Source organism: Garra rufa, chromosome 1 (assembly GCF_049309525.1).
Source record: "Garra rufa chromosome 1, GarRuf1.0, whole genome shotgun sequence".
Classification (NCBI taxonomy): domain Eukaryota; kingdom Metazoa; phylum Chordata; class Actinopteri; order Cypriniformes; family Cyprinidae; genus Garra; species Garra rufa.
The window spans coordinates 44810309-44831008 of NC_133361.1; the positions used below are offsets into that span (position 1 = coordinate 44810309).

General features: G+C 39.1%; 1 protein-coding gene across 1 annotated transcript in view; it reads left to right on the forward strand.

Annotated features, from left to right (window-relative positions):
* Window positions 1–20700, forward strand: part of xylt1 (xylosyltransferase I) — a 94243-nt gene that overhangs the window by 23281 nt on the left and 50262 nt on the right. Inside the window, exon 2 of the mRNA XM_073841296.1 lies at window positions 18268–18790. Coding sequence (XP_073697397.1) covers window positions 18268–18790 — 523 coding nt within the window. The remainder of the gene's footprint in view (window positions 1–18267; window positions 18791–20700) is intronic.

Consider the following 20700-nt stretch of genomic DNA (forward strand, 5'->3'; position numbering starts at 1 on the left):
TGTGCCGTGATGGATGGATGTAAATGAGATCTGTTAAGGGAGATGGAGAAGAGAGGTGATTGGTACTCATTCAGAGCGTGTTTGCAGATTTATTGAGCGCCGTGGTAAAGAAGACTAACCCCAAAAAAAGGAAAATGGAAAGATGGCTTTGTTTCAGACAAACAACAGACCTCAGAACTCTCAATCGGATTGAAAAGTGTGTGAATATTCAAACAGCTTGTTTTGTTTTGCAGTTGCAGCAGAGCAGAGCGAACAGCCAAAGTACTGAGTCATGAACAGAAGGGAAGTGTTTCTAAGCGTCTGCTGGCATTGAATGCAGTTGCAGTGGTCGGCTGCCCGCGAAAGGGCACCCCGATGTTGAACAGGACGGACTGTTGCATCACTATTCTAGCCATTGATTTTCATGTATCGACATCCACTCTGTGTCAAATGATGTAGAGCGCATGCTGCCAATGTTTGTCTAAATTGGTTCCCTCCTCGCACATCCAGTCTATAATTGTCATTAAATATTTTTAGATATAGGCCTACAGTGACTTGTCACGGAGGTGCAGAGAAATTTGGATGTACCTTTTGTTCTCTTTTGCATAACTGCAACAGCTTCTAATTATAATATGGCTTCTTTTTGCTTGTTTTGTATCAACGCATGGTTTTATAAAGTAGCTCCTAATGGGGGATAATTAGGAAATGGTTTGTTTGTATGATTTGTATAGAAACATACTTTATGCAATCAACACAATGACTGCCATTGTTGTGTAATTAGATTTTACAAGGTACTGTAGTTTCCCACATGCTGGTTTCCTCCAGATTAGTGACTATTAAAGTAAAGGAATCGGACTGCTGTTATCAGCTGCCATATATTTTATTCATTTGCTAACAATGTTAATGCAGTTTGATCGCTGTGTTCAGACAAAAGTGCTCTTTCATTGTGAGTCTGTGTGCTAATGCGTTACCAAACTCCACATTTGCAAAGTTAGGGGTGTTAGCATGGCACTGGGATGTGTAGACTGGCTATTACAGTCAACTTCTGGGAGTCTGTTTGATCTTCTTATTCCACCGACAACCGCCTGGACATTTTAGTTCACTCTTGGTCAATGCCTCCCAAATAACAGGCCTGGAAAACTTTTTGTGCTGACCTTGCTGCTGTCATTATGTCCAAATCTGGGTTGTTCCATGCCTATACCTTACTATTAGCAATCAGCGAAGAGATTAGCCCAAAATACACCCCGTTCTAGTGTGCATGTGGCTGAGAGAGCCGAAGGAACCGAGCCAGGGTGGGGCCGTTTTTGGTCCGGGTTCGCGGAAGGGTATTTCTGAGCATGGTGGGTTTCAGCATATTTACACAAGCAGAATGAACGAGCAATCGTTCTTCCTACACAGACCTGCTTTTTACACGTACGCCCCGCGGTCTCGTCGCCCACACAAAGCTGTAGTTCTCCCACGCTTCCCTGACTGAAAGGGGCGGTTATGTAAAGGCATTGGGGGGCCCGAGTCCCAGACCACTTCGTATGCGAGGAGGCCACATATCGAGCAATCTGTCTCACAAGCAGCACCTTGAGCATTCATTAAGAAATCCTCAGGCAAGAGTGGCCGCATCCATTGTGGATTCTCTCTAATTGCGGCGCTGCCTCATTTATATGCCTCTTTAAACACTCTGCCTACAAAGCTTCAGCCCCCTCATTAACAACGGTTTCCTGTCGACGGAAAGGTGGTACTTTGTTTGTTTTGATGTAAGAGGTTTAACTAAAGAAGATGCGTGGAACATGTTGTTCTCTGATACAGATCAGGGGCTGGATTCATGAAAATCTTCTTAAGAAAGAAGAGAAAATATTTTCTTGAAAGACTTTTTTTAGAATTGATAATGTTCCCAAATGCAAATCTTGAAAAGTTTAGTAATATTTTCTTAAAAACATTCAAGAAGAAAATAAGAGGCTTTGGTGTTGCATAATATGTTGGCATTGCGCATGCTCCACTGAGAAGTGATGAACATGCCACTGAGGATTGTAAAGAAAAATGTCGGAGGATTTTGATATAAACCAAGAGGAGACTGGTTTTCCTTTGCTAAAGTAAGGAAACTTTGCTTCCTTTGCTCCTGTAAACAAACAATGGTTTTCACGAGACTCACAGGCGCATTCGCAATGCCGACATCTGCCTGGAGCTGCTTTCGGGTACAACTAGTTGGCGCACGCTAGATTAAAGTGAATTTTATGTTTTAAATATGGATATTTTTCTTACAAAAACGTATTGATTCGCTACAGGACTTTATTCAACCCCCAGAGCCGTGTGAGGTACTTTTTTATTATGGGTGGATGCACTTTATTGGACTTGTTTTGGACTGATGATGAGAAACACCCACCTATGCCATTCTAAAGCTTGGAAGTGCCAGGATAATTTTTTTATATAACACGGATTGGATTCATCTGAAAGAAGGAAGTCGTATACACCTAGGATCAGTGTTGCCAAGTCTGCGGTTTTCCCACAGAATTGAGCTATTTTAATACTGTTGCCATGGGTTGTTTTTCATGTCTGTGGGTTGAAGCATCCCAGTAACATAATATTTAGCCCCTTTAATACTAATTTTACCGGAGGAACCCCACCACAAAACATGTATTTTACCCCCTCAAAACGCAATTGGGCTACATTTGGGCTGGATTTGAGTAGCAATTAGGCAGGTTTTGTTGTGTAAACCTGGCAATCCTGCCTAGAATACCTGGAGGGTGAGTAAATCCTGGGCTAATTTTCATTTTTGGATGAACTATCCCTTTGGGAAAAAGGATAAGAATGTTCTTGGCAATGCAAAAGTCTCAAGAAAATAGCAATGAAGAGAAAAGTTATTCTTAAGAATGTTTTGTGAGTTTTACCTTGGAAAAGCCAAATTATCAAGATAAACTTGGTAAAATGTTGACTTTACAAAGACTTGACTGTACCTTTGTAAAAAAAAAAAAAGTTTAGGCCAGATACCTTTGTTACAATTACGTCGTTCCAAACCCATATGACTTGAGAATATATTTTGAAAAGTATTTTCTTTTGTCCAAACAGTGAAAGTTAATGAGGTTCTTCAAAATATTTTCTTTTGTGTTCTGCAGCAGAAAGAAAAGCATACAGGTTTGCAATGACGTGATTTTTGAATGAACTACCCCTTCAGTAAATTAACTTTTTTTTAACCAGGGTTGAAGGACATTTTTATTTCTCTGAATGCATTGTTTGTGTTAATTTTCTTTGAATTACAGTTCAGTAAACCTCTTTGTTCCATTCAAGTTTAACTTCCTGTGAATCATCCAATTCTATTCAAATTGCAGCTCATGAACTGAAAGCAAGCCATTTCTTCAGTGCAGGATTTTGCCCAGCGCTGCTACAGAAGAACAGAATGTGCAAGACTGACGAGATGTGGGGCTGGCAACTGGAAACCTCCTTAAACGGGCCAGCTTTCACTACTTGAGCTGCGTGACTCTGTATCCCTCAGACTTAGGAAAGCATTTTCTGAGACAGTGCCAGAAATCCCTACCATAATGGATTACTGTTGACCACTTGATACAAAAGCCGAGGCCTTAAACCTTAAAGCAGCGGGCTAAGCCTGGCTTAATGTTTGCTCATTTGCACTGGTGAGAGCTGTGGGCCTTGTGCTTCAGAGAGAAGAGGATGATGCCAATCAGGCCATGTGCCAACAGGTGCTCAGAGAGCTTGGGGCTGCGTTCAATTCAGCGGAGGCTTATGGGGAATCTCAGCGCTCCTCACAGAGAATCCAAAACTGATGATTCTGAGCTTAGTCCACCAGCTGTGAAAGGCAGCTTAGTGCACAAATCACAGACCAGATAGAGGTTCAAATGTAAATCTTCATGCTTGAGGCACTGTTGTTAATGCTCAAACAATTAGCAATCGTGCCCTCGTATTAGTTATGTTAATCTGTTAACGGTCTCTATCTTAGCTTTAAATAGAATTAATGGGTTTTTTTTTCATGAGCTAAACATTATTGTCAGTGCAACAGCATTTCTGTATCTCAAAATGAGCCTTTTATGTAGCTCTGTCTCATAATAAATTCTAAAATAAGGTTAATTTTTGTCAGTTAGTGGAGTTACTTAAGCAAGCGTAGCAAGGAAGTAGGTCAGGGTTCTTTTCAGTGACTATTCAGTATAGCAAGGTAGATTTGTGCTACATACGCGTACTAATGATCAGTCATGTTGTGGCAGGCCGTGATCAAGGACTGATGATCGCCTCTATCTTTACGTGCTGGAAAAGAAAGCTTGTACGTGCTTTCAACTTCAGAAGCTTCATAAACATTGAAGTTGTCATGCAGAGGAGTCGTTTGAACTCCCCTGATCATGTTTCGTAGCTAGTTATCAAAGACTGTTTGAGCTAGTTACGTTCCCCATCCATCATGACTGTTTGTCAGCAGTCTAAATGGGTTGATCTGAGTGCTTTTGGGTGCATAGTGGAAAGTAACTAAGTGACTTTAAATTACAGAGAGTGGAAATACGATGGAAGCTGAGCTAAGTGCTTGTTCTTAGTTATTGTGAACGTTTCATTGTGTGCATTTTTCCAAATAGCAGCGTTTTGTCCTCAATCTTTAATTTGTCCGTAATAACTCGCTCTCCCTTTGAAATGCGGGTAATTGGATAATGTTAACCAATGAGCAAATATAGAGATATAGAGGCACTATTTTAGCAAGCTTTCATTTGGTCTGGCTTCATTCTCTTATGTAGTGGCCACTTTTCATAATTCTGACAATTGCGATAAAAATGTTCAGATTTTTCCACACTGAACATCTTGTTTCACTTCACTTCATGTCTTTTAGAAACTTGTGGAGGTACAAAACCTACATGTTTGCTAGTTTTAATTGACCAGGAACCACAGAAGAAAAAAACTCTCTTCCTCTTGTGCCCATTTTTGTTTCTGTTTGTCATCTTTGCTGCCTCTTCTTGTAAACCTTTTCTTTCTGCCTCATCTGCTTTCTCTTTAAGATAAACTGTCTCCTCTAATGTAATATCCTTGTTCTGGCTTTGCTGTGGTCTCTCTGACTCATGTTGGCTATGTAGAAGAAGGTGTTGTAGCTCTGACAGTCCGCTGAGTGTCTCATGCAGACCTGCTCTTCTCCGCTTGGGGGGCTGAGCTGGGCTTATTTGTCATCTCTAGTGGAAGCGCTTTTCACTATTTTTCCCAGTAGCCCACTCAGAGCTGTGAGCAAGAATGGCTACAGGACCAGCCCCTTCATTAGACTGAATCACACAGGACGAGAACATTGCTCAGAGCAAAACTATGTAAGAGAGGGAGAAAGAGCAGGGCAAAGTGTCTAGGTATGCGAATACTGTACCGCTAGGTTATGTTTTCTTAAGTGTGGTTGCATGCATGCTTGTTGGACTGCACGTCTGGCTCGACAAAACAATTGACGACTTCCTCTGTGGTTTCTGCTGTTCGGAAGAAAGGCCAGGTTATGCGTCAAGTTCTTTCTTTCTGTCTGTCCTTGGTGTTTGTCTCATTACTAGGAACAACTCTTCTGTTTGCAGAGGTGATGAAAGCCCAGAGGCAATTTTCACTCAATCTAGCTAATATCCGAATCAATTTTAATTCAGTTCGGTTTAGCTTGGTCTCCACCTTCAGCGAGAAAGCACAAGCTGATGGAGGGAAGATATAAACACCTTGAGAGTATGGAGGAAATTTTGGTTGGTACCATTGGCCAATATCTAGTGCTTGGCTTTGCTTGGCCAATAGAATTGAGCTTTTTATTATTTCTGTAGTAAATGGCTTGAATACTGTACACAATTTGCAGGTTTTCTGAATGCATAATGACTGATGTTGGGGAAAAGTACACTCTAAAACATGCTGGGTAAAAAACAAATATTGGGACAGAACACATGCTGGGTTAGTTTGACCCAGCTTGTTGGGTTTATACATTAACCCATTTACTGGGTTGTTTTTTGTTTAGCTGTGATGTATATTTAAACACAAAAAGGATAAATGTGAGACTACAGGCATTTTCCTATTTATGCAGTAATAATTTATTAGGAATACAATGTAATACAAACCTTAATTTCATTCAGAGTTTCCTATCTATCACGTTTTCTCTCAGGACAGAACACAAAATGATAGCTGACTAATGTATCCAGTTTTAACCGGTTTGGCACAGACTACCCAACGTTGAGTTACACTGACCCAGTGCTGGGCGGGTGTGTAAGGGGGGGCGGGGCGGGGGGGGGGGGGGGGGTCATCATTTGTATGTCATATTTTCAGAAAAACAACAGAAAAACTACTACGCACCTGGGTAAAAATTGTAAAAAAATAAACCAATAAAATGACCCAACAAGCAGAACCCAGCATTTGGGTTAAAAAAATATAACCCAGCATTTTTTAAAGTACAGAACTACCCAGTACCTGGGTAAAAATGTTTAAAATAACCTATTATGCTGAACCCAGCATTTGGGTTAAAAAAAAACCCCAGCATTTTTAAGTGTATGAATTTAAATTATTTTGGCCACACCCCACTTGAAACTGAATTGCAGTTTAGAAGTAAAATGTAAGAAATGTATCAAATTGCATAAATTCTATTTAGAAATTTATCAGGAAATGGCATTCTAGAAAAAGAAGCATTGTTCCAATCTGATCCATACATTTTTTTTTTAATTAAATTTAAAGTATATTTGTTTAAGAGTTAGAGTTGATTTTTATTCTTTAAGGCCTGTACAACTTTTACAATACAATATAAAATTTAAACATTACACCTTTTTAAACTGCAGACAAGGCTTTTTCCCAAAATTTTGTCCTGACAAACCTTTTTAATGTAGTTAAAAATTACATGTAGTTACATACATTTTCCTCATAAGAGATTCGATAAGTCGATAAGAAATTAAGTTTTTTGAGGAAAACATTCCAGGATTTTTCTCCATGTAGTGGACTTCAATGGAAATCAATGGGTTGAAGGTCCAAATTGCAGTTTCAATGTAGCTTGAAAGGGCTCTACACGATCCTAGCCAAGGAATAAGAATTTGAAGGTCCACTATATGAAGAAAAATCCTGGAATGTTTTCCTCAAAAATCTTAATTTCTTTTCAACAAAAGAAAGACATAAACATCTTGAACGACATAGGGGTGAGTAAATTATCAGGAAATTTTAATTCAATCTTTTAATTCACTTTTTTGTTCCGCCTCCATTCTGCAGCCTATATTCAACCTAATTCAAATTAAATAAAAATTTTGGAATTTGATTAAATTTTTCCTATTCAGTACTGAATGGCACAGTACCCTCATAATGACCTTCTGGATCTCACAATGCAATGTGCTCGATTTTTCCTGTGACTAATATCAACCCTAATTTCCTTTCATGACTCATTATTTGAAAAGACTAGTAAGAGTACTACTGTTTAAACTGTTTATTGTGGCATAGTCTAGATTTCACTGATTTTACTTAAGGTTGGCAGTATTAAGTACATACTGTGCAGCATGTACTACGCTACTATTCCGAACAAAGCCCTAGTGTTCTTTTGTGCTTGTCCAGAGTTTGACCTTTACAAACAGGTCAGCTGTGGCTGTTTTTATTAAGATTCAGACACACACTCTGTGAATGAGGATTCGATGTGGATCGCTGGCATCGGTTCAGTTTGATTGAGTAGCTTGTAGACAGTCACAGTGATTGATGGAGCTGCTCTCTGTGGTGTAGGAAAGGTCAGAGTTGGGTTTCAGCGCCCGTTCCGCATACTATAACCAGCTCGCAGGCTCACCTCCTGTGTCTAGTCTGCCCATGTGACCGTCTCCCCACCCCCCGCTCTCTGTGACCCATTCAGCACTGACCCTGCGCAGCCGCCTAGCCTGAGAGGTCAGCAAGAGTGCAGCCTCTAGGAAGGTGACCCCTGCAACCCTGGGGCACAGGGTGAGGTAAACTTTGCCGACCTTCTGCTGGGGGAATCAAACTGTGAGGTGTTACATATGGTCAAAAATAGCATGAACACTGATTGGAAGTGACTTTTGGATTTGCGGCCTGCATTTCCTAATACAAAGGCCTTATCAGAAAAGCATGCTTATTGCATTAGCAAATTTGTTAGCAATTTTTGGTAAAACAAACTGTGAGTTGTTACATTTGGTCAGAGACTGAGATTATTCATGGAAAGTGACATTTTAGTTCCTGGCCCATTGTCTTGAGTCATAGTGACATAGTTTCTTTGCACGAACGCGTACATCCATATGAGCACCAGCTCACACATCCGTCCCCCATGCATATTTTTTTGCACAATCAAAGCTCATATCTTGTAGCTTTAGGCTGAGTCATGTAATGTTTCCTGACGTCCTTTTGCGTCAGCTTAGCAGAGGACTGAAGTATTTATGACTCTCCTAATAGTTGACTAACAGTGTTTCCATTCAGTCCCAGTGCTATTAGTCCAACAAGCTTCTGCTGAGATGCAGTTCACCCATTTGGATCCAGTCCATTCATGGCCTGCATTTTAGTACTTGCTGTGTGACTTGTGGGAGTTATGAATGTTGTTTCTTTGCATGTTGAATTTGAATGGGTTTTTTAATTATTATTATTCGCAGTAGTGGTGCATTCTAAAAGAAAAGCATCCATATTATTATTCATGCTTGAGGTTAGAGTAGTGGTTTTCAGCCTGTTTGACTCCAGGGTAGGGGTGGGCGGTACACCGGTATCATAGTCAACACCGGTGCAGTGTTGCCAGACGTACGATAATTATCGTATTTGTACCATAATTTTGACCTCTGTACGATGTACGATCAATAAAACCACAATGTACGATAATTTCAGAATTTTGTGACACCATGGTCGTTGTAATTATAGAGCTTCTATTCTCAAAGATCTAGCTGTGTGGATCCTACGTCTACCTTCATGATTGTGAGGAGACGTGAACGTGGCGTTACGCATGTATTTCATCCAATCTTACGTCTTCTCAACCAATATCATCGTGGAGAATGGCTCTCTCTCACGAGCACAAGTTAACGTTCCTGTCGCACTTAGGTCAGTTGTTTCAAAACTGAGGTTGTTAGTTTAACAATAAAGTATAGAAAATGAGTGCTGAAAAGGATAAATAGCTGTAACATCTAGATAAATATCTTTATTTTGAACGTTTGACTCAAATACGATAATTTTCTCCCAAATACGATAATTTTGAGCTTCTGGTACGATACTTGGACATTTCCAATCTGGCAACACTGCACCGGTGTGACATTGCGCCACGACATGGATTTTCTAATACCGTCAATACCGTAATAAATCAATGTTGTGCCTTGAACGGCTGCATTTACATCAATAATAGCTAATTCTAAATAATAAGCTACACCTAAGTTTAATTTGCCTGCGACCGTTTGTCAATTACGTGCGCTCATAGACAGTCGGTGCATTCACACTACACCATGCGCATGGCGTCACTCACTCTAGTTTATCCGCGGGAGGTTTCCCCATCACTCGCGCGAATAACAACACGGCGCGATCGACAATGGCGGAGATAAATACGACTGCTGCTTTGTTCCTGTTGTGCAAGTTCTAAATGCACCGGAAAGCCAAACCCCGACCGACCTGTCTAGGTTCACAGCACAGTAATGTATCACAGACATATCTCACGATTCCTTCTATCAACAAAGTGTGTAGAGAGAGTAAATATGAGATTGATTGCAGTACAGAGAGCGTCTTTGATTAAGATAGAGTTTTGTTATATCGCAAACTAAGATGAGGGACAGCTTTTAATATTTTTATGGGAGTTTGTAAATTAGATATTAATTTACTACAGCCGTTAAATAAACAAGAAGTTATTATTAGGTGACTTACATTACTGAGAATAACACTATACCCGATTTTGCTCAGTTTCATTTTCAAAATTTATTCTGGAATAAGTCACACCGCTGTGTTTAAATGAAGATGCACAGTTCTCCAATCAAACACAGCGGTGTTTCGTTTATAAGTGAACGTGCATTTTTAAACTAATCTAGTGAAATGATTCAATTTCGCATTCATAAAGAGAGTCACTTGAATGAACGTGTTCAAACGAATCAAATGAACAATACGATTCAGTAATTAATTTCATTGTCTTGCCGCCACCTGCTGGCAGATCCTTTCAGTTATTGAAATCTTAAATACTCGTGTATTCCAAATTTTATTTAAAAAAAAAAACACTAATCTCAACATGATTTTATAGATTTGATTGCACTCATGGCACCTCTGAGCCTCATTTTCATGGACAAAACTATACAAATAAAGACAGAAATCTTGCTGATGATTATTACTTGCGGAACTATTGGCACTACCTCACAGGGGGTTCAGTTCAATGAAGCAAATTGACTTGACTGGAGAAGCCATATCTCAGTGGATTCACTCCACCAACTCTTATTTGTCAGCATTGAAGGGCCTGAGTTGGACCTTTTCAATGGCCAAAAGGTAGTTGAAAGATGGCCCTGAGAGTATCGCTCTAGAACAGAGACAATATTTGTGATCTTCTGATCAAGACCAGGAACATAATACCGTGATATTATACCGGCACCGTTCAAAAGATGAAAAATACCGTGATATTAATTTTAGGTCATATCGCCCACCCCTACTCCAGGGTCCCTCTTTGTTCACAACAATAGTCAAAGGCCCCATGACTTTTTTTGTGAGTTTTTCTCTCACAATTTCTTCCCTATAAAATATTTTATGTAATTATGATTGATTAAAAGAAAAATGGCTACCATTTAAAGGGTTAGTTCACCCAAAAATGAAAATTCTGCCATTAATTATTTACCATTATGTCGTTCCAAACCTGTAAGACCTTCGTTCATTTTCAGAACACAATTAAGATATTTCTGATGAAAATTGAGAGCTTTCTGACCCTGTATAGACAGCAACACAACTGACAAGTTCAAGGCCCAGAAAGCTAGTTAGGACATCAGTAAAACAGTCCATGTGACATCAGTGGTTGAACTGTAATTTTATGAAGCAACAAGAATATGTTTTATGCGCAAAGAAAACAACGTCTTTATTCAGCAATTTTTTTACTCTTGAGTGTCAGTCTTTGACTCAGTCTGACTCAGTCTTCAACTTCATGAAATTAAGGTTGAATCACTGATGTCAAATGGGCTATTTTTATGATGTCCTTCCTACCTTTTTGGGTCTTGAATGTGTCAGTTGTGTTGCTGTATATGCAGGCTCAGAAAGTGCTCAGATTTCATCAAAAATATTTTAATTTGTGTTCAGAAGATGAACAAAGGTCTTGCGGGTTTGCAATGACATGACAGTGAGTATTTAATGACGGAATTTGCATTTTTAGGTGAATTTTTTGCTCTTTTTCCTTTTTTCAAACTTTGGATCTAAATTTGATTAATTGTCATAAAAAATATTGCTGCAATGCAAAAAAAAGCCTACTTTTATTTCTTCATTTTTACTTAATTTTTTGAGGTGAAATTATGTTCTTAGGTTTCATGACTTTGACTCCACAGGGCACGGATCGGGAGATGCAATTGGCCTGGATAAGAACAGATCAGATACATAAGTAGTATTTTATTATTCCCATGGTATCTGCGTATTACCTGCTGGACTGGGAAGGCGGAGGAAATTCTTCACGAAAATCAGGACAGATTAAGGGAGTGTTGTTTGGTTTTAGGTTTCATGTGTGCACTCTCCCTCAAACCTTATTCATTCATTTAAACCATTAAGGTGTACAGTTACATATAACTATAGTTGTCAAACAGTCTCTGACGTGAGGCTTTGAGAGAACAGGCAAAGCAGCATTCCAGTGTCGGACCGTTCTTCACCGCCGTGCCAATGACTACAAGGACGTCTTCTCTCAAATATTTAGATATATCAGCAGTCAAAACTACAGAAACGCTGCACTGGAAACTAAAACCAATTCGCTTCTATTGTAATCAATGAAGCTATGAACACTAGAAGTTTCTGTCTGCGACATACAGTACACTGTGCATTCCTGTTTGCTTTCAGATTGTTTTAATTGCGTGGCAGTGTTGACAATATAGTAGAATCTCTGCCGGCTGACACATTTTTACCGTATATACTATCATACCGCCCAGTTTTAGTGTTCGTGTGTGTGTGTGTGTGTGGCCCGTGATGTTCTTCGCCATCAGAGAGGCGGAAAAAGAGCCAGATAAAAGTGTGCTTGATAAACGAGTGTGCGACTCCCACCATTCCTGTGATGGATGATGCAAGAGAGAGGGGAGCCTCCTCCCCTTGAGAGAGAATACAGAAGGCCTGCAACTGCCAGGGTGCTCAGCGGTGCAGAGCAGGGCTCCCAGAGCACCTTGGGAAATGACAGATTTTTGCAAGCGATCGATAGTCTTCTCTCCAGCAGCCTAACTTACCTCCTGTGGTTGCTCAGGCTATTAATCCCAGGCACTGTAATTTCCTCCTGAAAGCTCCTGGTGGAGGAGGAGGAGGAGCAGACGGGAGTAGAGTCTGCTCTAAACGGTAGCCTTTAGAGGGCCAAAGCGAGGGTGACGCGACAGGGATTTGTCTTCGAAAGTTTGCCCTCACACTCTCTGCGAGTTCACAAACAAGCTTTAATAAATGCTTTGTGGACAAATTGCACCATAACGGTAAGGAAATGAGAGTTGCAGCAGTGCTTCGTCTTACTTCCTGTCCTCATCTCCTCCTTTGATTTTTTTTTTCCGTTTTTGTTTGTTTCCATTTCCTCCTATTAATGTGTCTTTTGCTCTCTTCTGTTACTTACAGTACAGCATCCTTTAAGCCTGGTGCGGTAATCGCTGTATGGAATGAGTTGTGGAAAAGTAAGAGCAGTTGACATGATAGAGGAACGTTTTTGAGAAGCCGAGGGACTCTATGCGTGGGGAAGATAGTGAGAACATGTCAAAGAGGTTGTAATGTTAAAACGACCGTTGTCAGAAGTTTTATAAAGCAGAGACATCCAAATTCTCAATATGATGTACTGACCCTTATGTAACCCTGCCTTGAAGTTAAACGAGATCTATTATGCCCCTTTTTACAATATGTAATAAGTCTCAGGTGCCCACAGAATGTGTCTGTGAAGTTTAAGCTCAACTTACCCCACAGATCATTTATTGTATCATTTTGAAAATCCCTGTTTTTAGTGGAACCAGAAACACTGTTTTTGTGCATGTCTCTTCAAATGCAAATGAGTTGCTTCTCCCTGCCCCCTTTTCCAGAATAGTACTGTGCATTTACAGCTCGTACCTCAGATACTCTACTAAAAACATCTGTTTGGTTGTTCTTATCACGTCTATCACACTGAAATCATGCGTTTTAAAGCCATTTTATTTTAAACTTCTGATATATGGTAATCTGAGCGCACACAAAGCAGCTTTCACACGGCATGTGAGTACTAAACCATGTTCTCTTTCATGTCTGATTGCGCTTAAACTGTCAAATACACACAAGTTTATGTTAAAAACACACAGGAGTTACAAAAACAGTTGGTTATGTCTGTGAAGGTAAACAGCTGGGAAAGAAACCACATGTTTGTATTAGATCTGTGTGGCAGCAGTAGGGTTGGGTATCGTTTGAATTTTATCGATTCCGATTCTATCCGATTCCCAGTTTCAGGAATCAACAGCAACAGCAACAAACACAAAAGTCAAACATTAATATATCACACATGTTTATTTTCAGTGCTTGCTTGCAACATTATTTTATTACAGGGGTTCTCAACCTTTTTTATAAAACGGTTAGTTCCATTCCTCAATTCTGATTGGTCAGCAGCTGTGTCGTATTCATGATACGGCACTGCTATGACCGCTTCACTCAACGGTTTTGTGTATCATTGAACCCCCTTAGCAACCACCCTTAGCAACGTAAACACAGCTGCAGCAGTTAGGGACTACTTTTTACAGCGGAAGGCAGTTAATGATTTTACTTTATGAAAACGTACAACTTAATATACATAAATTAATATATATTTTTGATTTTAATATTTTTATTGTGTGGTAACCGTTTTATAAAAGCAATAAGGTACTTGAGGCCGTGCTGTATCATGAATAAATCACGGCTGAAGGGGTTGCAGGCACTCCGCTTCGCGTCGTGCCTAACAACGCCCTTCAGCCGTGATTTATTCATGATACAGCACGGCCTCTCGTACCTTATTGCTTAAATATACCAGGGCCCCCCCCTTCTTTTCGGGTAAATTTTGCAAGGCCCCCATGCCTGACATTTCCCCTAAAGGTGTTTATTTTTTAACCTTTTTTATTAACCAAAACATTTGTTTTGCCTTTTTATTTTTCTCCTGCATGTTATAAAAAAAATCAAACAAACTTTAAATTAAAGCTATACTTTTGAATTTAAAAGAAAACCCTCTGCTCTAACTTTTTAACATGAATATACATACACAGATTTAAAGCACTTAAATTATTTAATTCAGAAATTCTTCACAACTTCAGAGTACTCTTTCTTAAGTGACTGAATATCTACTGTTTGTATTTATTATAAAATAAACATATAAATGGAAAATACAGTAAATACATTCTAAATCTGTTGATGCTGGTGCTCATATGTGCATAAACACCACTGACCCTTACAAGATCCACCTCTATGGGTAAGCATACATTATAAAACACTCACAGGACATTAATTTTGAAAACTATGCAAATATTTTGAAATTTCACGCAAAAATACTATGGATCAGAGCCCCGAAAGCATGAATAGTTTGTGAATCAACAGCGGACTTATGCGTGCCTAATGTACGACTCCGATTTACAAGAATGAATACATTAGGCACGTGCGAGTTCGTTACTATTACTCTGGTCATCTTTGCCTTTACATTAACGGGAGGGTTTGTTTTTATGCAGCCAAGAGATGAAGTAGATACCTGTCTTCCCGCGGGGGTATAAGTTACTTTTATGTAGGCATTTGCGGGACGAAATAACATATATTCCTTCTGGAGCGGGCGGGCGCAGGACTAAAACACCCGTCCCTTGCAGATCTCTAAGATGAAGTTTGCGTGCAGCGGTAGCTTTGTCTTTGGTTTTTTACAAAGCGTAGCCACACTTTTAAACGCTTACCGCGATCCATCTTGTAGACTCTGATGTTTACATTACCACATAAGGTCCTTGCAGATTGCACGCGCGGAAGGTCCTGGCAGATCACTAGATGAAAAAATGCACCCAGGAATCGAAACAAGGAATCGAAATTTTAATTTTAAAACAAGTATCCGATTCTTTATCTTAAGTATCCGATTCCAGAATCGGAATCGATTTTCGATTCCCTACCCTAGGCAGCAGCGTAATATACAGTAAATAAATCAATAAATCCACTGCTCTCTTGTATCTTCTGAGGCTGGAACTCTAAATAGTGTTTTGTGCTTATCAGTGCAGTCAACGACAGAATAGTTAGCATGCTTTGCTCGAACATTTGCCATGGCGTTACAACTGGTACACCATTGTTGTTTGCGAAAACAAAATGGCGCCGTAGGTGGAAACGTGCAGATTAAGGGGCGGTAATATTATAATAAAATCCCCTTACTGGGTTCTTTTTTTACGTTTTCTGAGTTGGTAGATGCACCGGAGACCTAATTATAGCACTTAAATATGGAAAAAGTCATATTGTCATATGTCACCCTTAAAACAACCAAACACACAGTTGTTCATGAGTGTGCATGTTGGTGTCTGAATATTTTGGGGTGGTTTTAGCTGAGGTGTTTTTTTATTACTGTTATACTGTTAATTTAAAATGTATGAAAATGTAGTGTTTGCAAACAGTTATGTTTGACCTTTCCTTATTTGAGTGAATAGGAGTTGTATTTGCATGGCTGAAAGTTAGCATTACCAAAATGACAGCAAACTGAACCGGATTTCAGTAAAGGATTAAGATTTAATCATTATTTTAAAAATATGAACCATAAATGAATGTTACACATTCTAATGAGCTTTATTTTACATTCAGTAACCTGTGAATACCATTGCCAAGAAACTAGCCTATATAAATGAAATTATCATGTCATTATCTTAAATTAGTGCGCTTAAAAAAAATTAATTTATTCCTTTGATGGCAAAGCTGAATTTTCAGCGTCATTACCCCAGTCTTCAGTGTCACATGATCCTCCAGAAATAATTCAAATATGCTGATTTTCTGCTCGAGAAACATTTATTATCAACAGTTGTGCTACTGCAGTGTCACTTTTGATCTATTTAATGCATGCTTGTGGAATAAAAGTATTAATTCTCTAAATAAAAAATAATTTAAAAATCATTTCACAATAATCAGCATCTTTAGTTTCGGTATGAGTCTGAGTTGGCGTTTAACTGTATGTTCAAACTGAAATAGGCGTTTGCCTTGCTAATGGAATCAACAAAAGATATAAAGAGATAAAATAGAAAAAAAAATCTGCACGTTCATTTGCAAAACACTGTAGATAGTCGTCCTGTCATGTCAGAGATCATATCCTCTCCTAAAGCTTTCACAGCTACAGAGATGTCTCCTGCAATCATATCAGCACTCAGGGCATGGCTGCAACCTTCTTCCTGTTGCACACACTGTTACCACTGGAGTATTTCATCAACCGTGACACTTGCTGGAAAATGCAAAATATCAGAAATGACCTGAGGTCATGCTCCCTGTAGTCTCAGCCTCAGTCTGATGCATACGGTACACTTAACTGGAAACACTTCAGGAATGTCAAAGTCGTCATCTGATTAGTTGAATTTGACCGGATTTCCGGGAGACGCGAGTGTCGCGTTTATTTTCGGTCCGCCGGGAAACAAAGCGCAGACTGATTTACTCGGCGTTTTGCTAAAAGGTGCTTATGCAGACGCCATTGTTGTTATACACATTTGCGACGTTCGGGAACAAATTACTGACTTACTGCTTGTTCTCCCTCTTCTTCGTTATCTTTCAATGCTGGTTATTTCAATGACTGACTTGTTGCACGCCAGTCTGTTGTTGTGGGGGCATTTCCACGCACCGAATCATGACGCTAAACGAAACGAACTGTGATTGGTTGTTTGACATGTTGATCAAACGGTCTTATGGGCGGGACTTGGCCAATGAACGCTGCCATGAATTCCAGACCTTCAGCCGTCAGTCTGAAGGTCTGGCTACGCGAGACTATGCTCCCTGTGAATTACAGTGTGGTTAAAGTCTGATAAGGTTACATACTCTTCAGAATAGTTTCACTGTTGCTCAATAATATTAATCATATCACCTGTCTGAATTTGCCTTTTTTAGCACACAAGGAACTAGATGTTTTTCTGAGTTGTGAGAAGTGATGTGGTTGGTTGCCAGGTCATTGGTATGCAGTTGCTAAGGTGTTATGAAAGGCTGCAAGCATATTGATATGCAGTTGCTAGGGTGTTCTATGTGGTTGATAGGAGATTGCTTAGTGACCCAAGTCAAGAGAACCCATCACAAGGTTTCTGATATTCTGTGACTCCTTTAATGTAAAACTATTAGACTTTTATTCACCCGTTATATTGTTCAACCAAAAAATAGTAAGAGAAATTGTATGTCACTCCCTTGTCATCCAAGATGTTCATGTCTTTCTTTATTCAGTTGTAAAGAAATTGTTTTTTGAGGAAAACATTTCAGGATTTCTCTCCCTGTAGTGGGCTTCTATGGTGCCCCTGAGTTTGAACTTCCAAAATGCAGTTTAAATGCAGCTTCAAAAGACACTAAAGGATCCCAGCCAAGGAAGAAGGCTCTTATCTAGCGATATGATCGGTTAATTTCTAAAAACAATTACAATTTATACACTTCTTAACCTCAAATGATCCTCTTGTCTAGCTCTCCGTGAACGCCGTGTATTCCGGTTACAAGACAGTTAGGGTAGGTTGAAAAACTGTCATCTCATTTTCTCCTCCAGTTTCAATATCGACCTACATTGATCGAGAAGTATCGACCCAATGTTTAGAAAGTGAATGTGCAAAGATCATTAAATGCCCTTTACAAAAAAAGAAAAAAAATTAATGTTGGAGGAGAAAATGAGATGGGAGTTTTTCGACCTACCCTAACTGTCTTGTAACCGGAATACACCAAGTTCATGTAGAGCTAGACAAGAGGAGCATTTGAGGTTAAAAAGTATATCAATTGTAATTTTCGTTTATCATTTTGCTAGATAAGACCCTTCCTCCTCAGCTGGGATTGTTTAGAGCCCTTTGAAGCTGCATTTTAGATGTTCAAACTCATGGGCACCATAGAAGTCCACTGTATGGAGAAAAATCCAGAAAAATAATTTCTTTAAGAAGACTGAAGAAAAAAAGACATGAACATCTTGGATTACAAGGGGGTGGGTAAATTGTCTGTACATTTTTGTTCTGGAAGTGAACTTCTCCTTTGATGTTGCATTGGTAGCAGCTACTGATTTCGTCTGTTTTTTTGTTCCTGTTTCAGGATGGCTACTACTCACACCGGCCCAAGGAGAAAGTCCGTGTGGACAGCAACAACGAAAACTCTGTTCCCAAAGACTTTGAGAATATAGACAACAGTAATTTCGGAGCGCGTTCGCAGACTCAGAGACACGCGCCCAGCAAGCACAAACAAGGCCTTCTGGAAAAGGCGCATGTGCAGCAAAGCCTAAGCAAGCATTCCAATGAGGTCATTCAGTATGCACAGAATAAAGGTGGCTTCAATCAGACACGCACTGACCTTCAGCGGAGGGCCAATCCCACCCTCCATCCACAGCAATCCCAGCAGCACCGGCACCACCTTCAGCAGGCCAAGCGGTCGGCCGCGCCCACCGCCGACATCAAGTACGATCAGCCGCCTAAATGCGAGATCAGCGGCAAAGAGGCGATCTCCGCCCTGTCTCGTGCCAAGACCAAGGAGTGCCGGCAGCAGATAGCAGAGGTTTACTGCCGCCACAAAGAACGCCAGCTCATGCCCGAGAAGGTCACCCGTTACTGCCCCGTAGAGGGTGAGTAGTCTCTCTTTACACTGCATACTCAATGCTAACGACCTCGTCAAATCCTCAATGCTAAACACCTTGGATTTTGTGGCTTTTAGTCCGTGTTTATTAGCTTTGAAACCTTTGCTAGTGGACAAATAATCTTCAAGTTCTCATGAAATACAAAATAACAGTTTTTGAAATGCATGTTATTTATATTTATGTAAATTTCCTACCATAGATATATCAAGCCCAAAATTTTGATTAGTAATATGCATTGCTAAGAACCTCATTTGGACAACTTTTTTTTTTTTTAGAATTTTTTTGTTTTGCACCCTCAGGTTACAGATTTTCAAATAGTTGTATCTCAGCCAAATATTGTCCTGTCCAAACCATACCAGCAAACCATACACCAATGGAAAGCTATTTATTATTCAGCTTTCAGATGATGTAAAAATGTAAAAATTGACCCTTATGACTGGTTTTGTGGTCCAGGGTCAGATTTAGTCGGCATAAAACCACAATTCTTCATAATCGACTGCAGCATGCATTCATTTTTTGAGTGCAATTTTTACATCTACAAAATCTAGGGCCCTATTAAAATCTGTTGTTTTTTTGTCAAATTCTTTTTTTTTTCTAAATTAATTTTTTCCTGATTTAATTTTTCAGGATTCCATTTTTTTCTCCGTTTTGACTTTTTCTAGAATCTGTTTTATTAATTATAAAGCATATATAATTATTGCAATCATGAAGCTTATACAATTTAACAGTTTATTAAGAGTTTAAATTTTTTTTTTTACCAGATTCTGTTTTCTCCATTAATTTTCTGGATTCCTTTTAATTCCATTAAATTTTAATAATCAAAAGCATCTCTTTAAAAAAAGCATATAATTTATTATATTTTTATTAATTATAATTTATTTTCTAGTAAATATTCCTTAAAAATAGTTTTAATAATAAATGTATTATTATACTAGTAGTACTATCATTGCATTAAGTAATATATTTCTGTCACAGTTTCTTCAAGTTAAACCCAACTTATATTTTGACGAGTTTAAAAAGACCTCTGTTTGCAAAGACCTCTAGTTTCAGTTTGTATATGATATGATGATGGTTCTTCCCAAAAGAAACAGTAAAATGCTCATTATGACACTCAGTTATAGTGATTTTTTATAAATAAGTTCATCTACTCATATATTCGGGCGACAGGGGCTGAAAACACCACGAGTGTCACACGCTTCACTATATTTGTAGTTAACAAAACTGCGTGTCTGTGCCATTCATTCACAGAACATGCAGGATTCATTTTTAAATAGTATTTTGTGGCTTAATATTCACAGACACTATCTCATATCGCATTTTGATTTAAGTGTACTGAGCTATTTTTGTTTTATTCATTCAAAATATGGCAAATTCTGTCTAAAAAAATTCTGTCGCTACTATAGTTTTCTTGTGACTTTTAGATACTGTATACACATTTAAAACTGTTTCTTTTCCTGGAAAGTGGAGCACAATTTTGATGACTTATCCCACACTACACAGATTTTTGTCCAATCAGATGCCTTCTGGAATGAGAGTGGCCCGCTCCCTGCGACTGACTAGCGACAGCAAATGGTTCTTAGCTTTGACGTAACTTAAGCCTATTTTTAAAAAAATGGACAAGCTGGGTGATATTCACTGGTCAAACTTTGTTTAAGTAGGAAGTACATCACCACAGGAGAGACCACACTTGTGAGATCTTTAACTCAATGTAATGTTGTTTTCTTTTGGGATAAGGACTGATTATAATCATCAACCTGCACTGTCTTGAAGGGAAACATTAGCTGGAGTTTATGGGAATTTAAGATAAATAATGCTTAAAATAATGATGGTTTTCCTGAATTAATTGCCATCCTGTCTTTGGAGGTTTATGGAAGTAGCACCATTAAGAGTCACAGGGC